This window comes from Mirounga leonina, unplaced genomic scaffold (genome assembly GCF_011800145.1).
Source record: "Mirounga leonina isolate KUSES-001 unplaced genomic scaffold, KU_Mleo_1.0 Mir_153, whole genome shotgun sequence".
NCBI classification, from domain to species: domain Eukaryota; kingdom Metazoa; phylum Chordata; class Mammalia; order Carnivora; family Phocidae; genus Mirounga; species Mirounga leonina.
In genome coordinates, this window is record NW_023270387.1 from 16064025 (window position 1) to 16090254 (window position 26230).

Here is a 26230-nt window from a genome sequence, read left to right on the forward strand (position 1 = left end):
AGCATGTGTACATTCTCCCTCATCTGGGAGATGGAGCTTAATCTTCCCAACGCCTGGTGTGGGTTGGATTTAGTGACTTGCTTTTAAAGAATAGAGTATGAAAAGTGAAAAAAAGGTAACTTTCCAGGGAGAAGTCTGGCAGACACTACCTTGACCAAATGATCACGGCCAACATTACTAGTGACAGGTCATATTGATAGTGTACACCCCCTGATATGTGTTGAGAAGGAAACTTCACCTCTGTGGTATTCCAGAAATAGACCCACATCTATATAGACAACTGATTTTTAACAAAAGTGCAAAGGCAATTTAGTGGAGAAAGGATGGTCTTTTCAACAAATGATGCTGGAACAATGGGATTTCATATACCAAAAAAATCAACTTTTATCCATACCTCACATCCTATACCAAAATTAATGCAAAATGTCATAGACCTAAAAGTAAAATTGAAAGTCCTTAAACTTCTAGAAGAAAATAAAGGAGAAAATCTCTGTGACTTTGGGTTAAGCAGAGGCTTCTTAGGTATGACATCCAAAGCATGTGCAATGACCCTATTTCCAAATGAGGTCATTTTCACAGATACCAGGGATTAGGACTTCAGTGTACCTTTGTGGGGGACACAATTCAACCCATAACAAATGCAATAGTTCCCAGTTTAGGGATTGCTTTCATGTTTAATGCAAGGGAACCGAGACTCTCTATATGCACTTGGTGCAGTTCCCACACTGCATAAGTAATGCGTCTTCCACATCTATGTTTACTTTTTTTTCAAATGTAATGATGGTGTTATAATTAATAAACTATACATGTAGCTTTTTGGTATTTATTCAATTTGTGGATAACATGCCTCTAACTGGTTTTATGTGGTTCCCTGCTTTGTTTTCACTTAAAAAAAAAAAATTATTTATTTTGAGAGAGCGAGCGAGCAGATATATGTGGGGGGCGGGGGGCAGAGGGAGAGAGAATCTCCAGCAGACTCCTCACTGAGAATGGAGCTCTATTCCACGATCCTGAGATCATGACCTGAGCAGAAGCCGAGTCAGATACTCAACCAGCTGAGCCACCCAGGCATCCATTGTTTTCACTTTTTTTATTAAAAGATTTATTTGTTTTAGAGAAGGGGGGACAGAGGGAGAGAATCTTCAAGCAGCCTCCCCGCTGAGCGTGAAGCCACACGCATGGCTCTCTACCTATGAGATCAAGACCTGAGCCAAAACAAGGAGTCGGACTCTCAACCAGCTGAGCCACCCAGGCAGCCCTGTTTTTCAGGGTTGTTTTTTTTTAATATTTATTTACTTGAGAGAGAATTTGAGAGAGGGGTGAGGGACAGATGGAGAAGCAGAACCCCCACTGAGCAGGGAGCCCAATGGGGGGCTCTATCCCAGAACTCCTGGCTCGTGACGTGAGCTGAAGGCAGACGCCTAACTGACTGAGCCACCCAGGTGCTCTGACCCCCCTGTTTTTCACTTTTAACAGAGAATCTCTCTCATGTGTCTTGTGAGAAAAATTTTGTCAACTTGGACACCAAAGTACTGTTACTCTGGCCCTGTGTCTTACAAGGTCTGTTCCCAAAATGGCTCTTTCAGCTTCTTGCTGCTGTGTCTTTCGATAAGGGTTAAGCATGGGTCCATGGGATTGAGTTAGGGGAATAGTGGCTCCTCTCTTCTGTTTACCTGGTACACACACAAACTCCTCTTCTAGTCCAAACTCCCATGTGGATTCCTTATTCTAGATAAATTCATCCTAAGGAAGAAATCAAGAGGGAGTGCATAACTTGAGTTACAAGGTTATTTGTTACAACAATATCTGTTTTACTGAAAAAACTGGGCCTAGTCCAAATATTTAAAAAGAGAATTGGTTAAATTAAGTAAATAGCCATATCTCAGACCACTTTGCAGCTATCAGGAATTAGTTGTTTAGAGATCTTTTTCCCATCTTTATTTTATTTAGAAGTTCAACATATAAAATAAATAAAAGCTAAGCAGCTCTAGGGGCACCTCGGTGGCTGAGTTGGTTAAGTGTCCAACTCTTGGTTTCGACTTCGGTCATGAAATCAAGCCCTGCACTGATCTCAGTGGAGAGACTGCTTAAGACTCTCCCTCTCTCTTTGCCCCTCCCCACCGTGCTCTCTCTCTCTCTCTCTCTCTCAAATAAATAAATCTTTTTTTTAAAGCTAAGCAGCTCTGATGTATGGGGAACCTAGAGTCCCCATCTACCCACTTTTGCTCCTTGAGGGATATCTTTTAAATCCTTAGGGTTGTGTGCAGCACAATTTAAAACCAGTGCTGTAGTGAAATATTTAATGATGTAAAATTATGTCAGTGTTTTATTAGTTAAAAAGGTTACCAAACAGGGGCACCTGGGTGGCTCAGTCATTAAGCGTCTGCCTTCGGCTCAGGTCATGATCCCAGGGTCCTGGGATCGAGCCCCACATCGGGCTCCCTGCTCCGCGGGAAGCCTGCTTCTCTCTCTCCCTCTCCCCCTGCTTGTGTTCCCTCTCTCGCTGTGTCTCTCTCTGTCAAATAAATAAAATCTTTAAAAAAAAAAGAAAAGGTTACCAAACAATATGTCCTATATGCTGTAATTTTTATTGAAAAATTTTATACCTTGTATCTACACCATATACAGATAGAGAAATCTGAATCTTTAGAAAAGATGGGGAAAGTATTCATAAAAATGCTGGGTATTGAGTTTATGGGTGATTTTTATTTTCTATTTTGTATTTTTAAAAAAATTTTTGTACATGTATTTTTTGGGGGAATAAAGAGAAGATATATCTTTTTAAAAAAATATTAGAGAGAGAGAGCACCAGCAGGAGAGGGGCAGAAGGAGAGGGACAAGTGGACTCCTCTGCTGAGCAGGGAGCCCAATGTGGGGCTCGATCCCAGGATCTTGGGATCACGACCTGAGCTGAAGGCAGATGCTTAACCGACTAAGCCACCCAGGTGTCCTGAGAAGGTATTTCTTCATGTTGAAAAGTAGAAAACCATTGCTTTATAGGAAACTTTACACTTTGGGAAAGGTAACAGTCTCATTCCTCAGTCCCTTGAGGGAGAGGAATTAGCTTGAAAATTTATAAAAATAGTAACATAGTTCTGTTTAGAAATTAATGTCAATAGTCTTACATGTTAAAAGTGCATTAGGATAAGTCACATTTTTAGCATCTAAGGGAGAAAATAGAACTGAATGTCAGTGAATTAAAAATGACCTGAACTTTGTAAAAGTGATGTAAGAGAATGTCAAAATATTTAAAACACACTTTCTCTCCAACTTTCCAAATTCAGTGCTGTGGTGAGCCATTGTTACTGATAAGAGTATACCACCTACTCTAATTCTATGGTTTGGGGCCAAGAAAAGCTCTTGTAGAAGAAAGTATGGAATAGCATGCATAGAATTAATTTTCTCACCTTTTCCCCTCAAAATGAGAGGTCTTTTTTCCTTTGTGCTGGTTTGAAAGTTTGGGTATTTAGATTTGGTGTAGAAAATGTGATTTCAGGGGCACCTGGCTGGCTCAGGCGTCTGCCTTCGGCTTGGGTCATGATCCTGGGGTCCTGGGATTGAGCCCCTCATCGGGCTCCCTGCTTGGCGGGGAGTCTGCTTCTCCCTCTCCCTCTGCCCCTACTCCCACTCATGTTCTCTCTCTCTCTCAAATAAATAAATAAAATATAAAAAAGAAAAAAAAAAAAGAAAATGTGGTGTCATGATAAACTAAGTGGATAGCTAAGAGGAATTGAAGAATTGTTAATATTTGATGCCAAAACCAAAGCATTTGTGAAGAGAAGTCTCTAGTTTAAAGCCAAAAATTGCGTTATAACATTCATTATATACATAGCTAGTAAAAGTAGTTTTAATGAAAAATAATTTCCTTAGAAGAAAATAAGAGACTTTTATGAATATGGGATGTATGTTATATAGAAGATTTAATTGTAAAGATATTGGCTATGATCAATTTTTATTAGTCTTTACCAATATTTTATATTCATATAGCTTGTTTTATTTACTTATGGAAATATTTCACCAACTAAGGCATATGACATATAAATTTAATGATAAGCAATTAAAATACTCATAATGTATTTCTTACATAATTTAAAAAATTTTAAGTAGAGAACATGGAATGTGAACAGTCCTTGTTCTCTTAGAGTTCTTCCTGGAAAGTATATAAAGTTTTTATTTCTTTATGAGAAATAGGCCTATGTTGGTTTAGTTCAAGGAAATTGTGAACATTTTTAGAGTATATGGAAACTAAGTTTATACTTCTCTGACTCCCTGTTTCCTTGTGCTGTGATTTTTTTTTTTTTTTTTTTTTTTTTTTTTTTTTGGCAAATCCTTGTCGATTCAGCTTTGTGGAATAGATATGATGGTGAATTAGGCTTCTTTATATTCAAGGAATGAGTGCATACCAAATACAATACCTGAAGGTAAACAGAACTCATGAATAATACTCTGTGATTTGGGTGTTAGTGTAATTCTGACTGTTTTTCCTTCTCCTAAGATTTTCAAAATAAGATTCCTATTCTTGTAATTGTGTTGGTATTTGGTAAGAAATGTTTAGGAACATTTAAGATAAATCCATTATAATTTGTTTTCTTGTTAAATCGGTATTCCTTGCTATGGAATGCTATTTTTATGGATGTTTTAGATTTTTTCTTTAATAAAAATGCAAACAAACTGCACATATATATGTACTTTAAAGTGATACATAAAAATTTACATTTTGAGTAGAACTTTTTTACGTCATAGGAGGTATACTGTTATTTGACATTTTATATTTTAATTTTACATTTTCATAAAATTCTCAAGTTCAGATTAATGGTGGAGTTTGTCTCAATGACACCTCAATACAAAAGGTAAAAGCTAACTAAAACTTTCCACTTTTTCAGAAGCGCAGTTGTATCCTTTGACAAATCTGCAGAAAGCAGCTTATCCTAACAAATTTTGTACAGTTCTCACTTCAGTTTACAAAATTTGAACATTCAATCTTAATCTATTTTATATAAAATCTTTATATAACTCTTTGAGAGAAAGAGCGCGTGCATGTGTGCACATGAGTGGGGGGAAGGGCAGAGAGAGAGAGAGTCCTCAAGCAGACTCCCTGCTGAACATGAGCCCAACACAGGGTTGGATCCCAGGACCCTGAGATCATGACCTGAGCTGAAACCAAGAGTTGGCTGCTTAACCGATTGAGCTACCCAGGTGCCCCTATTCTGTTTCTTGAAGTATGCCTGCATTGCTATGAATTGCCCTCTTCTAATTGCTTTTGCTGTATCCCATAGATTGTTGTATGTCATATTTCTGTTTTCAGTTGTCTCTAGACATTTCTTTTATTCCTCAGATTTCTCTGTGGTTGTTTGGTAGCATATTTAATTTCCATATTTTTGTTTTTTCGTTTTCTTTTGTAATTGATTTCTAGTTTAATACCATTGTGGACAAGGTGCTTGATGGGATTTCAGTCTTCTGTAATTTACTGAAACTTGTTTTGTGGCTTAACATGTGATCTGTCCTGGAGAATGTTCCATGTGCACTTGAGAAGAATGTGTTCTGTTGCTTTTGGATGGAATGTTCCATATATATCTATTAAGAACATCTGGTTTAATGTGTTGTTTAAAGTCAGTGTTTTCTTACTGATTTTCTGTGTGGATGATTTATCTATAGATGTCTACTATTATTGTATCGTCAGTTTCTTCCTTTAGGTCTGTTAATAGTTATTTATTTTGGTGTTCCTATGTTGGGTGCATATATACTTATAAATGTTATATCTTCTTGCTGGATTGACCCCTTTATCATTATGTAATGCTTTTCTTTAACTTATTAAAGTCTTTATTTTTTTTAATTTTTATGTATTTATTTTTTAAAGATTTTATTTATTTATTTGACAGAGAGAGACACAGCAAGAGAGGGAACACAAGCAGGGGCAGTGGGAGAGGGAGAAGCAGGCTTCCCTGCTGAGCAGGGAGCCCGATGCGGGGCTCAATCCCAGGACCCTGAGATCATGACCTGAGCTGAAGGCAGACACTTAATGACTGAGCCACCCAGGCGCCCCCTGTCTTTTTTTTTTTTTTTTTAAAGAATTTATTTATTTGAGAGAGAGAGAGAGTGCACAAATGGGGGGGAGGGGCAGAGGGAGAGGAAATAACAGATTCCCTGCTGAGAGTCATGACCCGAGGCGAAGGCAGGCGCCTAACCAAATGAGCCACCCAGGCGCCCCTAAAGTGTTTATTTTAAAGTTTATTTTTTGTGTTACAAGCATAGCTACATCAACTTTCTTTCTTTCTTTCAGTTCACATATGCATGGAATATTTTTTTCCTTCCCTTTACTTTCAGTCTCTATGTTACTTCTGAAATTATTCTCTTAAAGGTAGCATATATATGAATCTTGTTTTTTTAATCCATTCAACCACTCTATACTTTTTGGTTGGAGAATTTAATCCATTTACATTTAAAGAAATTATTGATAGGTATGTACTTCTTGCCATTTTACTAATTGTTTTCTGGCTGTTTTGGTAGTTCCTCTCTGTTTCTTTCTTCCTTTCTCTTCCCTTGTGGTTTGATAACCTTCTTTAGTGTTATGTACAGATTTGTCTTCATTTTCTTTTGTGTATTTACTATAAGTTTTTGCTTTGTGGTTACTGTGAGGTTCACAAATGCATCACAGCTTTTTATCTTATGTGACATCAAAAATAAAACATGGGGGGTGTAAAAATGTAGTTTTAGAATGTATTCAAATTTAAGCTGTCATCAACTTAAAATAGACTGTTATATACGTAGATGTTATTTGTGAACCTCACAGTAACCACAAAGCAAAAACTTAGTTTTTAATGAATTATTGTAGTTATTGATACTTTTACTACTTTTGTCTTTTGACCTTCATACTAGCTTTGTAAGTGATTAATTCACTACCTTAACTACATACATTACCTTTTTCAGTGAGATTTTTACTTTCATATGTTTTCTTGTCATTATTTAACGCCATTGCTTTTTCGCTTAAAGAATTCCTTTTAACATTTTTTAAGGGCAGTTTAGTGGTGATGGACTCCTTTAGCTTTTGCTTATCTGAAAAATTCTTTATCTCTTCTTCTATTTTGAATGATAACCTTGCCAGGTAGAGTATTTTTTTCCCTCAGGTAGCATATTCTTGGTTGGAATTTTTTTCCTTTCAGTACTTTGAATATGTCATGCCACTCTCTTCTGACCTGCAGATTTTCTGCTAAAAAATCTGCTGATAGCCTTATGGAGTTTCCTTTGTATATAACAAATTGTTTTCCTCTTGCTGCTTTTCAGATTCTCTTTTTATCTTTAACTTCTGACATTTAATTATAATGTTTCTTGGTGTGGATTTTTGGGGGTTTGTTTTGTGTAGAACTCTCTGTGCTTCCTGGACCTGGATGTCTGTTTCTTTCCCCGGGTTAATGAAGTTTTCAGCCATTATTTCTTCAAATAAGTTTTCTGCCCTTTTCTCTCTTTTCCTTCTGGGACCCCCCATAATGGGGATGTTATTCCACTTGATGTTATCCCATATGTCCTTTAACCTATCTTTATTTTCTAAAGTTTCTTTCTTTCTTTCTTTCTTTTTTTTTTTTTTTTTTGCTGCTCTGTTTGGGTGAGTTCTGTTGCTTTGTCTTATAGCTCACTGATTGTTCTTCTGCTTCATTCAGGGTGCTGTCAAACCCCTCTAGTGTATTTTTTTAGTTCCAGTTATTGTATTCTTCAGCTTTTTGACTTCTTTTTGGTACTTTCTTGTATTTTCTCTTTGTTGGTGTTCTCAATGTGTCTATTCCCCCAAGTTTGGTGACCATCTTTATGACTGTTACTTTGAACTCTTTAACAGGTAGATTATTTATCTGTTTCATTAAGGACTTTTTCTAAAGTTTCATCTTGTACTTTTGTTTGCCACCTATTCCTGTCTCCTCATTTTGCCTGAGTCTCTGTGTTTGTTTCCATTTATTAGGCAAAACAGCTACCTCTCTGGGTTTTGAAGGTGGAGCGTTCTATAGGAGATGACCCATGGGACCCAGAAGTGCAGTCTCCCTGGTCACCAGAGTCAGGCTCTCGAGGAGCATCCCCTGTGTGTGTTGTGCATGCCTGCTGGCTATGGTGGGGCTGTGACTGTGGCATCAGGAGCGGAGGGGGGGGGTTGCCTGGCCGTGGCATGGTTAGGCACTGGAGTGGGGGATACCAACCTGCACTAGCAGGTTAGAGGGAGATTGTAAAAATTAGCAAGGTAGCATTGGCAAGGTAGAATGTGATCACAAAAATGGTACTTTCCAGTGTTTCTGTTTTTGGAGAGAGTCCCAACAGGTACCTGCCCCTCTGGCAGTTGCTTTAAGATGAATAATTGGGTCTGCTTCACATATGGTGTAGGAGCTTTTCAAACTGCTGCTTTTGGATTGGGTGTCACAGCGAGTAAATCAGCCTGCAAACCCTTTAAGAGTGTGTTCTCAATTGCCTACATTTCTGTGGTTCTCCTGGACCTAATCCCTGTTTATATTAAGTTTTGGGGGCTCATCTCGGTGGTGCATGACCTGGGGTTGAGGTGCCTGATGTGGGGCACAAACCCCTTGCTCCTCAGGGAAAAGTTCGTATTTTTTGAGATCCCTTCTGATTATGGGTCACTGTGCCTGGGGTGGGTTTTTGGCAAAAGCATGTCTCTGCCTTCCCTACCTGTCTCAATGTGGCCCTTTTATCTTTTGTTGTGGAGGAACTGTTCATCTAGTTTTCAGAACTTTTTCAGAAGAAATTGTTGCATTTTAGCTGTTAAATTTTTGTGTCCATAGGAAGAGGTAAGTTTAGGATCTTCCTATACTGCTGTCCTGAACCACCTCTCCAAGCAAATTCTGAAATCGGGAATTGTAAAATAAGATTAAGGTTTAAATCCCTATCTGCTAAGCAAAATAAGTCAAGAGAAAGACAAATACCATGATGATTTCACTCATATGTGCCATTTAAGAAACAAAACAGATGAACATAGAGGAAGGGAAAGAAAAAATATGACGAAAACAGAGAGGGAGGCAAACCATAAGAGACTTTTAACTCTAGGAAACAAACTTGAGGGTTGCTGAAGGGGAGGTGGGTCGGGGAATGGGGTAACTGAGATATGGGCATTAAGGAGAGCATTTGAAATAATGAGTGCTGGGTGTTATATGCAACTGATGAATCACTAAATTCTACCTCTGAAACTAATAATATAGTATATGTTAATTAAATTTAATTTAAATAAAAAATTTAATTTAAAAATATTTAAATTGCTATCAAATGAAAATTATGTATCATTACTGTTTTGTCAATTGTAAGATTATTCTGTAGAGTCCAGTTTATTGTTTTTATTGTTTAATGATGTTAATATCTCATATAAGCATAGATTTGATAGTTTGAATGGTGTTGAATGGAATGAAGATACTAAGTAATTTGAGGTTCTCATACTTTTTTCTGGCAGATCCCTTTGCTTGGTTTTTTGAAGTGAATAATTGGAAGTCTAAAAAGACACTGTATAAGTTAATGATGTACCCATGATCTCAAAGGAGAGTTATTTAGAAACCTTACAGGAGATATTCCCAAAAGTGATACTGTTCCAGATTGTCCATGAGGAAAAAAGAGCCTGTAATAAATAAGATACTATTTTTATTATGAATTACTTTTCCCAGTTCAGAAACAACCAATATCCGGTTTATAGTATCTGGCAGAGGCAATTAAAATAATTTAGAATTTACTGTTTGATTTGTCAAAGTATGTCCAGGAAAGAAAAGCCACTTACTCTAAGGGTTGTCATGTGTTTCACTTCTTCAGTAAAAGTGGCAGTATCCTAAGCTATATTTAAGAAGTTAATTTGAGATCTTCTTACATTACATTTTAGTGAATCATTTTTGAATTTTACACCAGAACTGAGCCTCCCTGGTCCTCGTTTCTGTGGTTTTATATTGCAAGGTCCAGAGGTTTAAAACTAATAACAACACCATGAAAATTCTCCGTGAGTCATCCTGTCAGCTGTAGCTTCTGTTTGAGTCTTTCTGATATAACTAATGTTACTGCCAGCTCTGCTAACAACTTGCCATGCTTTAGATCTATATCCTAATAAAAAGGTACAATGGTAGATAATTTTTGAACTTTTCTTTTTTCTATTTCTGTAATTTTTGGTTCTTTTAGTGAGTCTAAGCTAGACCAGTTATAAATTGTAGGTGGTGAAAAGATTTATGACTGGTGTTTTTTTTTGAAGGATAGGAGTGGTGGTGGTCATTACTACTTTTGGTTCTATGAATCTTACTGTCCAGAGATCTAAAGATTGAATTAACAGTGTAGCTGAAGTCAGCAATATGTTCTAAATCCCTATACTTAAGGGTACTTATGTATTGCAGACAAATGCCCTTTTAGCTGTTTTGTTTGTTATTTTGTGAAAAATGATATAATGCTAGAACTAGCTGGTTCATATTCACATTGGAGTAATTTCAAATTTTAGTGTTGTGCCTCAGGATCTTTAAATTATTTTGTAGAAATAGATAAATAAAAAACTTGATTTACATCCAGGACACCAAAAGCCTTAATCCTTCTTGATACTTTAAAGGAGATGCAGAAATAATGGACTCTCTTGCTAAGTGGCAGGTATGGTCAATGCAATTTCACAGGCTTTAAAAAAAAAAAAAAAAAAATCCCTGGCCCTACTTGCTAGGAAAATTAAAAGTTTTGGTTGTAACCTGATCTTTTCTCTTACCCTGCAGCATCTGGGAAGTTTGTTAACTTGAGTATTGACTTTAATTTTATATGACTTGGCAAGTTAAACCTATAGTTTCATCATTGACTCTGAATTATGCATTTCTGTGGATTTTACTGAGCTAAAAACCTATTTGAATATTGTTAGTCTTTAAGTTTATTTTTCTTTTCTACTTAATTTGAAATTAAATCTCTAAAGTTCAGATTTTATTTTTGTTCTAACAGTTAATGGTAATTAAGTGGTTATTATGTGCTAGGCAGTGCTTCTCATTTAATGCTTTGCATTTTCTAATTCTCAAAACAAATTTCTAAGGTAGGGACTAGTCTTTTTTTTTTTTTTTTTTTTAAGATTTTATTTATTTATTTGAGAGAGAGAGAGAGAGCACATGAGACAGGGGGAGGGTCAGAGGGAGAAGCAGACTCCCTGCTGAGCAGGGAGCCTGATGTGGGACTCGATCCCGGGACTCCAGGATCATGACCTGAGCCGAAGGCCGTCGCTTAACCAACTGAGCCACCCAGGCGCCCAGGTAGGGACTAGTCTTATCACTATTTTACAGAAGATTGTTAGAGAGCCTGAGTACCTTGTACCAGTGTAAAAGCACCTTTTAAATTGTGAAACTAGAATACAAACCTCATTGTTGTTTTTTCTGAGGAGCCCCTGTCCCTGAGGCCTTGGAATCCCATGCAGTTTTCATTGACTGTAACAGTATTGGAATGCTGTATTTTTGCCTTGATGTTTGTCATCATTTTATGAGGATTGAGCCTTAGACTTCTCTTTACTGTGTTCTGTTTTGCAGAGTTCTTTGTCTAGCAACTCTCCTCACTGGCATGAATTCCAATAAGCTAGTGCTATATTTCATTGATTCCAAGGTGCTTTTCATCCTGCCTTTTAACATTGCTAAGATCAGGATGTATCTTACAACGGAATTATTGAGAATTCTAAATTTAGTAGCTAACGTTGTTTGCTAATGAAAACTTGCCCACTATCCAGCTTAGGTAAAATACCCTGAACTTAACTCTCCTCATTTCAGTCATCTCTTACGAAGAATCATCCAGAGTCTTAAATTCTTCATCATAAATAAACCTGAGAAAAAAAACATCTAATACCTTGAAGGAGAGAGAGAGGGTAGGAATTAAGGTTTGAATGTGGTATTTCTATTTTTTCTTTCAGGAGTAATGTCAAAGGCTAGTTCTTTTCTCACAAAAAATCATCTATAAAAGGAAAAAATGACTTCTAATAGGCTATATATTATAAGCAAATATGTGTTAACACAAATTTTGATGGCCTTTTGTAATGTTTTTAATCTAGAAGAAATTCTGTTTAACAGTCTTAAAGGGATATCCCAATTAGAAAATCATGTATATGTATGTATGTATTGTATTGTTAAATATGCATATGTGTGTGTATGTGTGTGTGTGTATAGTTAAACCTGGCTAAAACTGGAAGTTTTACTAAAGTAAATATTATTTATTGGGTTAGGGTTATTTAATTACCAAATCACAACTCCCTTTACACTGTAATAACATATTGGGAGGAATATGAAAATTAAAACTTTGGGGAGGCTTCTCTATCTTTGCTACCTAGGGCTTTAATATTAGAGCTCAGAACTTACATAAGAAAAAGGCATTCTGAGTCAAGTGAGTAAATGTAATTGTGACCTTTAAGGCTCTTGGTTAGGATTTGTGGCACTCAAGTATGCTTAGTATAGGTAATCAAAAGTAAGGGCATCTAGTTATCTTATCCTAATGGCTCTAATTTCTGACAACGCTTTCCTTTTTAAATTATGGTTCTTCATATTGGTACTTGGACTTCGTCTTACATCTGGAAAAATACATACACACATGTAAATATGCACAAACATGTTCATTGTTGGCTAAATGTCCAAGTCATCAATATGATATTTTCGAAAGCCAGATACAATTTGATTAAGCACATCCAACATAATTCATCATTCAACTACAGCTCTTTTCCATAGATATCTAACCAGAGGAGGTTGTCACAGTTGTATGATTGGGTTACAGAATGGACAGGAACTTGAAAATAGAGGATTTTGTGTACCAGAATTGTTTCATCAGCCTAGGGTTGGGCTAATTGTGGAATTTAGTGATTAGAGAAAAAGTGCTGTGATTTAAAAATTTTTGTTGGGGAGAGGCTCTTCACCTGTACTTTAAGAATGTAGTACAGAGAATATGTTAAGCAAATTTTACCATACAGTAGTCCTTGTTCTTCATCTTTTCATTCCATTTTTATCCTCTTTCCCCTCCTTTTCCATTCCCTCATAAGAGAAGGCAGCTCAGGAAGCTGACTTACAATCAGTAGTCTGGGAACTTCCGGGATTCTTTACCAGAATCTCCCTGGATGTTGCAGTCCCTGACGCAAGCAGCATTGTTTGGGGGTAGGAGTTTTTATAATGGCTATCAGGAAGAGTGGCTAAGGTTGCTAACTGCAGGTATTATGCTTTGTAGAAACTCAGTTGGGAATTCTTTTCTGCCAGCTCCTATGTTCATTTCTAAATTAAAAAAACATACTCCCACCTCCCCACACTCCCCCAACAAGTAAGGATGGACTTCCTATTTCTGAAAATCTGATGATCTTTTGTAGTCGGTCTATTCTCTAGAGCAGTTTACTCTTACCCCAAACCTCTTTTCCTTGTTATCCCTAACTTTGTTGTGGTTAACATGTACTTCTTATGGAAGTTTTTAGATTTTTTGTCTTTGTCTTTGGATCAGTTCTGGTTTATAGAGGAGTTAAAGGAAATTGTAATTAAACTTGTACTATAGAGTTTTTTTTTAACTAAACTATCTCCATGATAAATAAAATAGTCATTTAAGTATTGTTTTATGTTTGTTTCTTACTATGTTTACTAATAACCTTTTTTTAAAAAAAATTTTTTATTGATATTCTTAATAAATCCCATTTTTGTTACCCAGGCTAAATAATCTTTACATAAAATGTCATGGGTTGAGGTAATTTCTGAAATGACAGATCTGAAAAGGGGAATGGGAGGAGATCCAAAAACACTTGTAGACTTAGTGTTTATGTGTAACATCAAATTCTTATCAAGAAGCCTCTAGTAATGTTTCTTTGAAAAAAGGCAACCAGGAGGAAATGCAGTAATTCTTTTTTTTTTTTTTTTAAGGTTTTATTTATTTATTTGACAGAGAGAGACATAGCGAGAGCAGGAACACAAGCAGGGGGAGTGGGAGAGGGAGAAGCAGGCTTCCCGCGGAGCAGGGAGCCTGATGTGGGACTCGATCCCAGGACCCTGGGATCATGACCCGAGCCGAAGGCAGATGCTTAACGACTGAGCCACCCAGGTGCCCCAGAAATGCAGTAGTTCTTAATAGCTTATAGAACTGAAGAAAGACAAGATGTACCCTTTGTTATCTACTTTTGGAACATATTCTTAGTAACTGGTAGTACTGCAATGGTATTTTCTCTAGATTTCTGTTATAAATGCTAAACATAAATAAATGAGAATTTGTGATTTGATTATGATCAAAAGGTAGTAGACACAGATCAATAGAACAGTAATTAGCACCCAGATATCTTGGGGGATGGGGAGAGGTGGTGGACAGTAAGAAACTCTCCTTGCTAGGGAAGCTAAGTATAATATTTTAATGGTAAGATATTTCTCTTTGCCTTAGTTTTTTTAAATCTGTAAAGTGGAAATATCTTTTATTTTTTTTTAAAGATTTTATTTATTTATTTGACAGAGAGAGAGTGTTAGCAAGAGCAGGAACACAAGCAGGGGGAGTGGGAGAGGGAGAAGCAGGCTTCCCGCTGAGCAGGGAGCCCAATGCGGGGCTCGATTCCAGGATTCTGGGATCATGACCCAAGCCGAAGGCAGACGCTTAACGGCTGAGCCACCCAGGAGCCCCAATCTTTATAGATATTTAAATGAGATAACACGTGTCAACAGTTTAGAATAGCGCTTAGCATCTAGTAAGCCCTCAAGTAAATTTAACTGTTGCTATTCGTATTTAGATTTTTAAAAAGAGAACCAATACTCAGTGACAGATCATGGTAAATGCACCTGCAATTTAAGATTTAACAAAGGAGTTATTAAAAAATAGCATCCAGCTCCTTATTCCACCTGTTTGTTGAATCTTGCTTTGGGAATGTTAGCATAAGATTTAAATCTCTTAGTCTGATTTAGTAGAATGAATAAACCTAATAACAATCTTATAAGTGAAATAACGGCATATTTCCTTTTTTTTTTCTTTGTTTCAGGTTTCCCCTCAAAAAACCTATAAGGTAAGTTGTTCAGTTGCCCTTCATACGCTTAGGTTAAATCTTAATTAGAAGCATTCCTTTGAAATTATGGCAGAGTTTTGTGGCTTTTGAAAATGTGGATTTAAGTAGTTTAAAATATCAGAATGTTTTACAAATTTAAAATATAACAGGTGTTGCATATTTTTTCTGGAAGACAGCATTGTTTTGATAACATTTTCAATGTTTTTAATATAAGCATTTTAAAAGTTTGTTCAAATTGATAGTTAAGGTCACTCCCTATGAAGAGATTTAATTTTAAAATCTATTGTGACTGTTTTCAGTTTTGAGTAGCTTGGGGAGTGTAAATGGCTTGCCAGTTTTTGATGTATTTTATCACTTGGGTAACTACAGCTGCCTTTAGTTAATGAACTTTGGCAAACTGAATCAGTCTTAATTACTTTAAGACAGGAAAGGAAAAAATCCAAAATGTTCAAATACGCCTGTGCTCAACAGCTATATCTCTATATGTATTCAGATCCTGGGACTAAATGCCTTTTCCTCAGTGCTTATTCTCACTGCTCTCTCATCCTAGTTGTCATGAATATTATTTAAAATGTAGGTAGTGTATCATTCCTAATTATGTTAGTACTTTTATCATTTTTAGTGACAGCATGGTCCAGGATACCAATGCTAATCTTGGCATTTCAGTTAATTAGTAGTGTATGTATTACAGTGAGGGTCTTATTTGCTGCCCTGCCATTATCTGATCAGTATAATTGAGTAGGCCATAGGAAAAATAATAATTCTAGTGTCATCTGGGCCTGCCTGACTTCTATAGCTAGAACTCTAGTGAAGTTTGCCTAAGATTTTTTTTTTTTTTTAACTATTCTCATCCATGGTACATTTACACAGTGATTTTGAACCTGACCATAGAATATGTAGGGTCAGGTCGGGAAGTGTTAAAGTGTTGAATTAGTTTCAGGCACTGTTTTCACTGTTTTCTTACCTGTTCAGTAGAAGTCATAGTAACCTGTGAAATCCACTGAAAGAATTTAAGTTATTTTATTTTATTTTTAAAGATTTTATTTATTTGTCAGAGAGAGCACAAGCAAGGGGAGTGGCAGGCAGAGGGAGAAGCAGGCTCCCCGCTGAGCAGGGAGCCTGATGCAGGACTTGATCCCAGGACGTTGGGATCATGACCTGGGCTGAAGGCAGACTGAGCTGCTCAGGCATCCCGAATTTAAGTTATTGCTAATACTAAATGCTATTTCTAAGTTATTTCTAAGAATAAAATAGACTTAATACTAAATACTACTTTTATTATTTTTAAGCACTTTTTATAACTAGATTCTTTATTACACATAGCATAGACTGAATTTAAAACTTCTTGAAAAATATAAGTTAGATTTATGAGGATGTATAAGGTAAACTGATTACTTGGATTCTCTTTGTAAGACACACTTGCAATTTTTTAAGTTTTTATTCTGTTGATTTGCTTGTAGTAAATATTTGACTGCTTTACTTTAATTTAGGCATGGGAGTATTTTGAACCGAGAGTCACCAACAGATAAGAAGCAGAAAGTTGAGCGCAGTGCATCACATGATTTTGATCCTACAGGTAAAACATTGTTTGTTCTTCCAAAGAATATTGAGAGTAGTTTAGTTCAGCATAATTGAGCTTAAGCTGTATAACTACCTGAAATACCCAGGAGTTAGGGTTTGGTCTGTTTCTGACTCTTCCTTCCTCTTCGATGTTATAATACAAAACCTGTGCTTTCAAGAGGAATGCAAGCATTTTTAACGTTCAACACTATGGATTCCACTGTGGAAGCATCATTGTAGAGTATATTTTATTAAAAAATAATGATAATAAAAATTATCATTATTTCATAATTGGAGATTCTAGTCAGACCAAGCACTTAATATTAAAATAAATCATTAAGTGTGAACGGTAGTATCTCATAAAATCAAAGCTCTAACAACTACAGATTTCTGTAGTCATTTAAAAATTCATGTGTGATCATGGTAAATTGGAGTATTAGATAAAATCCAACTTTGGAAATTAATGATCATCTAATTTTAGAGTAAGCAAATGAATAGAGATCCCTTTTTCTTCAGTCAAAAATATTCTGAGCTCAGAGAATCTTTTCAGTAGTGTTGATCTTTCCTAAGGTTTTCATGTTAGTAGACTTCTGACTATTTATATTCTTAATTTTATATAAATAGATTGAATTCCTGTTGTACAATGTGGGCTTTTGCTTTCTCCTTATAAAGTCACTTAGTATTTAGTTTATAAAAAATGCTGGATAATTTGCTTTTGTCATTTGAAACTGATAAGTGTTCTTTGTGTACATACTGTTTTACTCAGTTGTATGTTCCTATGACAAAAGATAAAGTAGGCAATTGCTAAGGTCATGGATACATAAATAAAATGTATCTTTTTAGATATTTTTGTTTAGAAATACAATTTTTAATAGAGCATATTTTTTGTATCCAACTCAGATGTTTCATACTTTTAGTATAAACCGTTATTTTGAAAAAACATAAATATTATCCAGGGAGGGAAGAATAGGAAGTGAATATCTAATAATTTACCTGCATTTTGGGTCATAGGTAAAAATGAAATCTTGATCATCAATTTATTTAGGCTTTGGTGGTGGGGCATAACTTCTGGATCTCCATTAAAAGATAATTTTTTTATTTCTGACATCTAATTTTGATCTGATGGGGCTCAGAGGCTTTTATTAATATGATTAGTTATTATCTTGCTAATGAGTTTCTGCCCTATGTTCATATAGACATTAGAGTCTTGTTAGATTGGCTTACTCCTCTGTGGTGTGCCCATTTCCAAAGGCAGACTTAGCGGAGTGGTATGCAGTGCTTCAGAATGAGATTATTACAGCTTTTAGTGCTTTTGTCATCTCTGTGATTGTCAGATGATGTATTTTGTAGACTGTTCATGTGTTGTTTTGTTTGAACATATTTTTATTGCACTGTCTTTTCTTCGATAAATCTTTAAAATATGTCATTACTTGTGCTGTTCGTGACTGTTCTAAGTGCTATCACCTGTGATGTTCATACTTTGTGTTTGCACGATTTAACTTGATCATGATTCATTCTTTTTTTCCCCCATGAATTTTTCCCCTCACATTGGTCTCCATATTTTCTATATCTCTCTCCTTTTCTCCCGCTCTTGTGCAGATAGCTCCTCCAAGAAGACAAAGTCTAGTTCAGAGGAGAGTAGATCCGAGATATATGGTAAGCTAATGTAGCCAATTCAGCCTTGCACCTTTGGAGCTTGCTTCATGCTGTTTCCTTTTTTTTTTTTTTTTTTTTTTTAAATAACTGCAGCCTTCCTTGTGTCTGCTCTGCATGGCATGACCTACTGCAGGGAAAGGGAGCCTGGGGTTTTAAATGTGGCTGCCACTGGGAAGCTTAAGGTTGCTAGAAACTAACATCATAGAGTAAGAGTAGGCCACATGACCCCTCTTCTCTTTCATCTTACGTATGATGGGAAAGTGATAATGTCTAATATGTTTGAGTTGGGCTCCTCCATATAATATGGGAAGGCTTTGAATTCTTGGCATCTTCTTCCCATGTCCCATTTGCTGAGTTTGGATCATGTAGAATTTCATGGCACCAGTCGTTCCCTCTAAGCATAGCACTGGTGTGACTTAGAGCTGTTACCAGTTCTTTGGAATGTTTATTTGATTTTGTTTATTTGTTTCTTTTTATTGGCCTCATCATCTGGAAATGCTGTTCGTGTATGATTTATCCACAACAGCAAAAATACGTTAAGTATTTTATTTCTGTGGCTTGAAGAATTTGTTTATGCCTTTCATACGTTTCCCTGAAGCTTATTCTGAATGGGAAAATGTCAGAATGACACCTTTTAAAAATAATTTTCACAAAGAGCAGGTTTAATCTGAATGGTTAACTTTTGCAACAGATGATTGAAGCACTAATATTTCTAGGCTGTGTCCTGTCTTCCAAAGATAATTTAAACCATGTTTGTGAAGTTCATACACGTTTTTCCCTTTCCTCTGCACAGTTTTACCTGCCCTCTTCCCTTGTTTTGGCATCCAGTTAGTGCTTTGAGAAAAGTGAACAGGAGAAATACTGCTTGGAACCAAGACTTTTAAAATAATCTCTGAAAGACTAATAAGTTATTCCTTTTTAAGAAGATTCCAAATTTGGCCTCAAAGGAAAACCAGGTCTTCTCTAAAAAAGCCAAAAGTCTATCAAATGAAAGTTTCCCCAGATGTAGCTGTGTGTCCTAGCCTGATAAACATGAAAGGAAAAAAATATATATGAAAGCGCCCCTCCCCCCCTTAAGAATTTTATATCTCCTGACACTTGAGCCCCATAGTGTCACATACTTTTTAATATTATGAGGCCTCAGTGTTTGGTTTTAAACAAGTTAATGCTTTTATGTTAAATAGATAAATATAGCTCTTTGCTTCAGTTTTTGTGACCAGTGCCTTTTTGTGTGTAGTTAAACCTTTTACAGTTAGTTCAAGACCAAATGTGTTCCATGCTGTATGGCATGGCAAGTGTATGTTTTTTTCTTCTGTCCAAAGTATTTGGCTCCTCCTAAGTAAGAAAGAGCTTCCGAATTTCTCAAGACATGTCTCTCTGTTCCATATAAAGAGCTTCCTATGGCTTATTCTCCCTCTTAGGAATGTGAACACTATCTTTATTGGCTCCCTTCTTTTCCAGTAGCCTTTGAAATGTTGTATTTCACCTCCCCCACCATTTTCCTAGATCTGTGGTATGTATGCAAAAGCTTGCTATTTGCCTTGGATGCTAGGATGTTTGCTTTGGATGATAGGTATGTATGCAAAGGCTCGCTGTTTGATTTGGATGTTAATATTTCAGTGATAGGAATATTAACACTAGTTCAGACATGCCATTCGCTTGTTAGTAATAGAAACATTTTAAGTGGTAATGGGGAAATAAGGTGTGGCTTCTCTGTATGTTTGTTTCTTGAAAACCCTCAAAATACCTTTTTTTTGGAAGGAACTGAGCCATGAGTCCTTCAAAAGCACTTATAAAAGGGATGACTTGATCAGAACAGCATTAGTGTGCTAACTTAAATCTCTTTGACATTACAAATATTTTATCACCTGTGTGAATAGACTTCCTCAGACTTTGTGCCGTTAGCACAGATGAAAAAGAATCTCTAGGGAGTCGAGAAAAGCGTGGGAATGATGGAAGATGATTGAGTAGAGTCATGGCAACTGCTGACTTTGCCTTAGTGTAGGATCTCTGACCAAGCCCACTTCGTAAGTTTTGAGATTTTACACTGTCTTGGGGTAGAATTCATTAGCTCGATACTTTGACAAATGCTAGTTCTTCACTTAACAAATTATTTATTTTGAACTCTCTTAGCTATTTTTAGAGCTGTTTTGGTGAGATAGATTTACTCGGCTCATTTTAAAAGAAAACCAAGTGCTTGTTTTGCATTGACTTATTTGTGAAGTTTCTGCCTGGGGCAGGAGGTCAGTATTTATTCCATTTCTTCTTATTTTTCCCTCTGTACCTTTTGGAGTCTATTGATCACATGCAGATCATGTTTCTGATCTACAATTTCAGTTACACTTAATTTTCTATTTTTCTCATGAATCTCGTAATGGAGAAATTTTGTGGATTTTTGTGGGACGTGAGAGAGTTAGCGAAGGAATTTGGAGTTTGACAGCAGCCTCTTCTTGCCTTCTGTCTTGGCTTCATGAAGAGATTCTAGTTGATAGGATTATATACAAAAAAGTAAGCCATGTCTTTTTGAAACTATCTTAATCTGCTGGGGCTGCTATAACAAAATACCAGAGACTTGGCTTAAATAACAGAAATGTATTTTCTCTCCCTTTTAGAGGCTAGAAGTATGAGATGAGAGTGCCAGTTTCTGGTGAGAGCTCTCTCCTGGCTCGCAGATGGCCCCCTTTTTGCTTTGTGCTCACATGGTCCTTCTTTGGTGCAAGCACAGGTAAAGAGAGAATAGTCTCTCTGGTGTCTCTTCTTATAAGGACACTAATCCCATCAGGAGGTCCCCACTCTTATGACCTCATCCAATTCTAATTACCTGCCAAAAGCCCCACCTCCAAATACTATTACACATTAGGGGTTAGGGCTCAGCGTATGAACTGGGGGAGGCAGGAGGGACACAAACAGTAGTCCATAACAGAAACAAACTGTTAGTACTTGAACTGTCCTGGTTGGATACTTCAGAGTGTATTTTTTTTTTTAAGATTTTATTTATTTATTTGAGAGAGAGAGCTCATGAGCAGGGGGGAAGGGCAGAGGGAGAAACAGACTCCCCACTGAGCAGGGAGCCCGACATGGGACTCCATCCCAGGACCCTGAGATCATGACCTGAGTCGAAGGCAGACACTCAATTGACTGAGCCACCCAGTTGCCCTTCAGAGTGTATTTTTAAAAAATTCTTACCTTTTTTAAGTTCAGCCTCCTCTGATGTATAAAGGTAAAAGTCCCCAAGTTATTCTTTCTGCTTTCTTCGTCAGCCTGGCAGAGAGCACTGTACAACAGGAACCTTCTATGTCCTTATAAGTCACTCACTTCCTAACCTCTTGAAGTCTGACTTCTGAACACATACTATCTGGAAGGTGAACCAAAAGATCCTACTTGAAAATCTGTGAACTCTTTCTCAGTTCTCACCTTCCTCTGAACAAATTGGCAATGCTGATACCCTTTTTTTTTGTTTCTGTAATATTACATTAATCTGGTTCTTTTCTCTCTGCAATTGTTTTCTCTTTTCTTTACTTGATTGCTTTTTCCCTTTTATAGATGTAGGGGTGGCCCGTGTTTCTGTCCTTGATCTTTTCCCCTTCTCAAGTGTTCTATTTTTAACTGTTTACTGAATACTTTCACTCTGACCATCTTTCAAATTCAGAATAACCAATGTGCAATTCATCCTTGTTCCCTGTGACTAGAAATCAATCTTCCTCATGATTCCCTGATTCTTTTCATCGCACTACCATTCTGCCACTCACCTAGTCTCGTTTTCTTCAAGTTATCTTTTTTTTTTTTTTAAAGATTTTATTTATTTATTTGACGGAGAGAAACACAGCGAGAGAGGGAACACAAGCAGAGGGAGTGGGAGAGGGAGAAAGAAGCAGGCTTCCCTCTGAGCAGGGAGCCCGACGCAGGGCTCGATCCCAGGACCCAGGGATCACGACCTGAGCTGAAGGCAGACGCTTAACCGACTGAGCCACCCAGGTGCCCCCTTCAAGTTATCTTTGACTGCTCCCTTTCCCCTGTCCTTGGGAGTCAACAATTGGCCAGGTCCCGTGGATTCTACCATCACATTATCTTTCATCCCTCAGTCTTTGGTTCTGTCGCCACTGTTTTGTTCAGTTTTCCATCGCATCATGAGACTATTTGCAGAGACTCATAACTTTCTTTGACATCGATTTCACATTGATTCACTTCCTTTTCTCCATTCCACTCTCTCTGTTAGATTAATATGATTAAAGTAAGGATTTGGTCATTCACTTAGTAGGAAAGTACAAAGAGTTAAGTAAGATGTTCTGTAATTTGTTTCTAGTTTATCATTCTGCCTTAATCCACTGCTCTTACTTCTGCCATTTACCTAAAGGTACCAGCCTGTCCTCCAGTTTTCCCTTTCCAAATATGGCTTGATATTCTTCCTTTGCTCATGCCATTCCCATTGTTTTGAATGGTTTACGTCCTATAACTCTCCACCCTACAAGGCCCAATTCAAATACTGCCTCCAGCACAGGGCTTTCCTGGGTTTGCCCCGAGCCTCTGTGGTCTAACCTTTGACATCCTGCTTTGTATCTAGTTATTTGTGTTTATGTCTGTCTTTGCATCTCGCACAATGCTTGCCACAGTGGAGGCACTCATTTAATGAGTTTTGAATGAGTGATTATTGATATCGGAATGAAATATTTTAGTAAGGAGAACTGATAGCATAAGCATCTTGATTGGATTTTTCTTCTCTTCAGAAAAATTTCAAGGTACAAGAAAACGTAACTTAGAAAAGAGACTTAACTGCTGGTAATAGTCTAAAAGAATGAAATCAGCATACTTGGAAGTTAAAGCTTCCTCTTGCTGGCAGAATTGTGCATTTAGAATCCAGAAGCTTCTTAATCAAAGGATTATCTGAGGTCTTACTCATAAAACATGTATGTCTGGCAGCAGTTTAAAAATGAGCTGTTTTTATGAGGTTGCACATGGTCTTTCTCCACACCCTTCCCTGAAGCTAATTCTTGAGAGGTGAGACTTAGAGAAGTTTGGTCATGTAATAAAATGAAAGGTGAAGAAAGACTAGTGTGCTTCCACTAGAATAAATGCAGTATGGAAGGTTCGGCACGTTGCCTTGCATATTTAACACTCCGTTTTCCATAATTTGCTGTTTGGTACTATTGTTGTTGCTTTTTTCCAGGAGTGTATTACAGTGAAATCTGAGAGTACTTTCTCCTCTTTTTCAGTGTACCTTTTTATGACTTCTTCCGCTCCCCACTCCAAAGCCTTACAAAGGCTTAATTTTTTTCACTTTCAAAATACCATCCTTGGTAATTATCTTTTGAGTAAGAATCAGTTGTTTTATGTTGGTTTCAAATACCACACTGTCATAACAAGAAAAAGAAATGCTCTTTGTTATAAAGAGAAAATAAAATTTAGGAAAGGATAGTATTTATATAAATTTTATAGAACATTTTTACTTCACTGATGATATGAAGCATGAGATCTATTATTGGCTTCCAGGTGAAATAGCATAATCCTTAACAGACAGGAAATAAATAAAAATGTATTGGTAACTAGAGGAGTTATTTTAGGGTAGGTGGGAAATCAAATTGTTTCAGTTAGAATTTAGGCAGGGCAGGAGGAGGTTAGTGTCCTTCTAAAAGTATTTCTCTACTTGGCATGGTTTTCAGGGCTATGATTTTACTTTTTCCTAGAAAGTGATTGGGTATGATTTAAAATTTCCTGTATCTAAAATAAATTCAAATTTACTTCGTAAATATTCATTGATTACCTGTTGTATGCCAGGTACTATGACAAGGGATAGAGATACAAAGATAATAGGATCTGTACCTGCTTTCTAGGAGTTCACAGTCTAGCACAAAAGAAGAATCTTAATACATTGTGGTAAGTACATGAGATATGCACTTGTTTACCAATACTCCATGTGCCCTTAAAAAGTAGGTAGTTGTGAGAAAAAAATCTTCTATGGCTCTAAGAACGATGAGAATGAAGAAATATTACCATGACCAAATTTCATGGGAGGTTGAGCCTCATCATTATCTTATTTATTGGACACTCTCTGCCTGTCTTCACACACAGTGCTTGGATGCAGCTCACAGTAAAGTGATTTGTGACCTTATAAAAACTCATATGCAGAGGTAAACACATTATATGGTAATTCTAATAGAAAATAAGTAATTTAGCATAACAAACCAGCCAGCAAACCATGGACTATATGTGTGTGTAAAAACCAGAAAAAGTGGGGCGCCTGGGTGGCTCAGTCATTAAGCATCTGCCTTCGGATCAGGTCATGATCCCAGGGTCCTGGGATCGAGCGCTGCATTGGGCTCCCTGCTCAGCCAGGAAGCCTTCTTTTCCCTCTCCCACTCCCCCTGCTTGTGTTCCCTCTCTTGCTGTCTCTCTCTCTCTCTGTCAAATAAATAAATAAATAAACTCTTAAAAAAAAAAAGTAAAAATGATGGAAGGTGTTGGTTGGTTGGTTGGTTTTAATTAATGAAATGTGAAAATGGCTATTTTGGAGTTAGGGCTCCACTTTTAACTTTCCCTTCTTTTATAAAATCTATGGGGCCTGTTATCTGGTCTATACTCTGATTCTTCATTAGACATTGCCATTGTTTCCCTATGTCTCTGTTGTCCTTTCCTGCCAAGATTTTAAGTTCTTTGAGGGCACAGACTTGTAATAGTTTTGTCTTCCTCACAACACCCACAGACTGCAGTGTTAAATGACTGATAGATATTCGATGCAAATTTGCTAAAACAAAAAAGTGGATTTTTGTTTGTCAAAAAGGACACTTCATCGATGTGATAATTTAGTCCTTGGTGATTTCAGGTTGGTGTATCGGTAATTTCAATGTGAAGTATTGCTGATTTCAGTGTTAAGGGTGTGAAAGGTGGAATTTATCCTCTGTGGTGGGTTAAAACAGCTTCTGGTCTACAACAAGTAGAACATTTCTCTCAAGGAAAGAAAAAGCATTTTATTTTATTTTGAATGGGAAGAACATAATAGATCTAAGCATTTGAAAGACTGGATTTCTGAATTTTGAATGGCATGGTAACTTAGTTTTTTTACTTAATTATGACCCCAAATCCAAGTTCCTGCAGATGATACAGATTCCTAGGACAAAATAGTATCATCAGTTTGAATTGCATAGATTCTGAATTGGCTGTATACAGAAGGCATGTTTTCCTTTTGTATTGTTTTAGTGATTCTTATGATTCTATATGATCTTATATGTTAAGTACATCAAGTTCTCAGATTAGCAGATAGACTTGGAATAATAATAAAGGGACAATATAGTGGGGTGGGGAGAGGAGAAAGATGAATAGGATATGCACACAGCTCTTTCTCTGTTTCCTCCTTATCCTTTGTTCCTCATCTCCTTTTGATGTAGAATTAAGAGGGAAAGTTATCAGGCTGGACAATTTTGAATTGTAGAAAACAGGTTTGCAATATTCTGAAGTAATGCTGCTACATTTACTCAATTTTTAGCAGTCTGTTAGGACCCTAGGCATATTTGCTAAAATTGACTCCGTGTCAATAACCTCCCGCTCTGAGCTTCCATCCATCTCTAGACCTCCCAACTCCTCTAATTTTTATTAATTCATGAGCAATTAAAAGAAATTCCTTCTGTGTCTGAACATTTGCCAGTTCCTGAAATAAGATTGTAAACAAGAATAGAGCCCCTACATTCTTGAAGCATATAATCTAGTCAGTGGATAAAAACAAATAGGTATCAATTGGGAGCGATAATGTAACTAGGGGGGTAAATAGAGGGCGCTGTCTGTAAGGGGGAACCTAACCTGGTCTGGATATTTAGGAAAAGCTCACAGGAAAAGGTGATTTATTTCTTCAGGCCTTCTTGCTGTCTCCTATATTCTAAAGTTGACTTCTTAGAAGAAGCCCTGCTCCATAATATTTCCCTTCTCTATTCCTTCCCCATCCAAAACTAGTTTGCTTGTTTGTTAAAACAAAACAAAATTTAGACAAAGACATAAATGAGGATTGATCCTTTTAAGGAGCATTTGCATTAATGATAGGACTTTAACATAAAAGTGTTTTTAATTGAT

At 36.7% G+C, this 26230-nt stretch overlaps 1 protein-coding gene across 4 annotated transcripts in view; it reads left to right on the forward strand.

Annotated features, from left to right (window-relative positions):
- The window catches only part of ARHGEF12 (Rho guanine nucleotide exchange factor 12), a 145807-nt gene that overhangs the window by 54897 nt on the left and 64680 nt on the right, over positions 1 to 26230 (forward strand). For 3 of the 4 annotated variants that reach the window (XM_035009149.1, XM_035009147.1, XM_035009148.1), the window contains exons 2-4: positions 14936 to 14959; positions 16450 to 16535; positions 18119 to 18175. In XM_035009149.1, the coding sequence (XP_034865040.1) occupies positions 14936 to 14959; positions 16450 to 16535; positions 18119 to 18175 (167 nt within the window). The remainder of the gene's footprint in view (positions 1 to 14935; positions 14960 to 16449; positions 16536 to 18118; positions 18176 to 26230) is intronic. The other variant, XM_035009150.1, reaches the window with a different exon arrangement.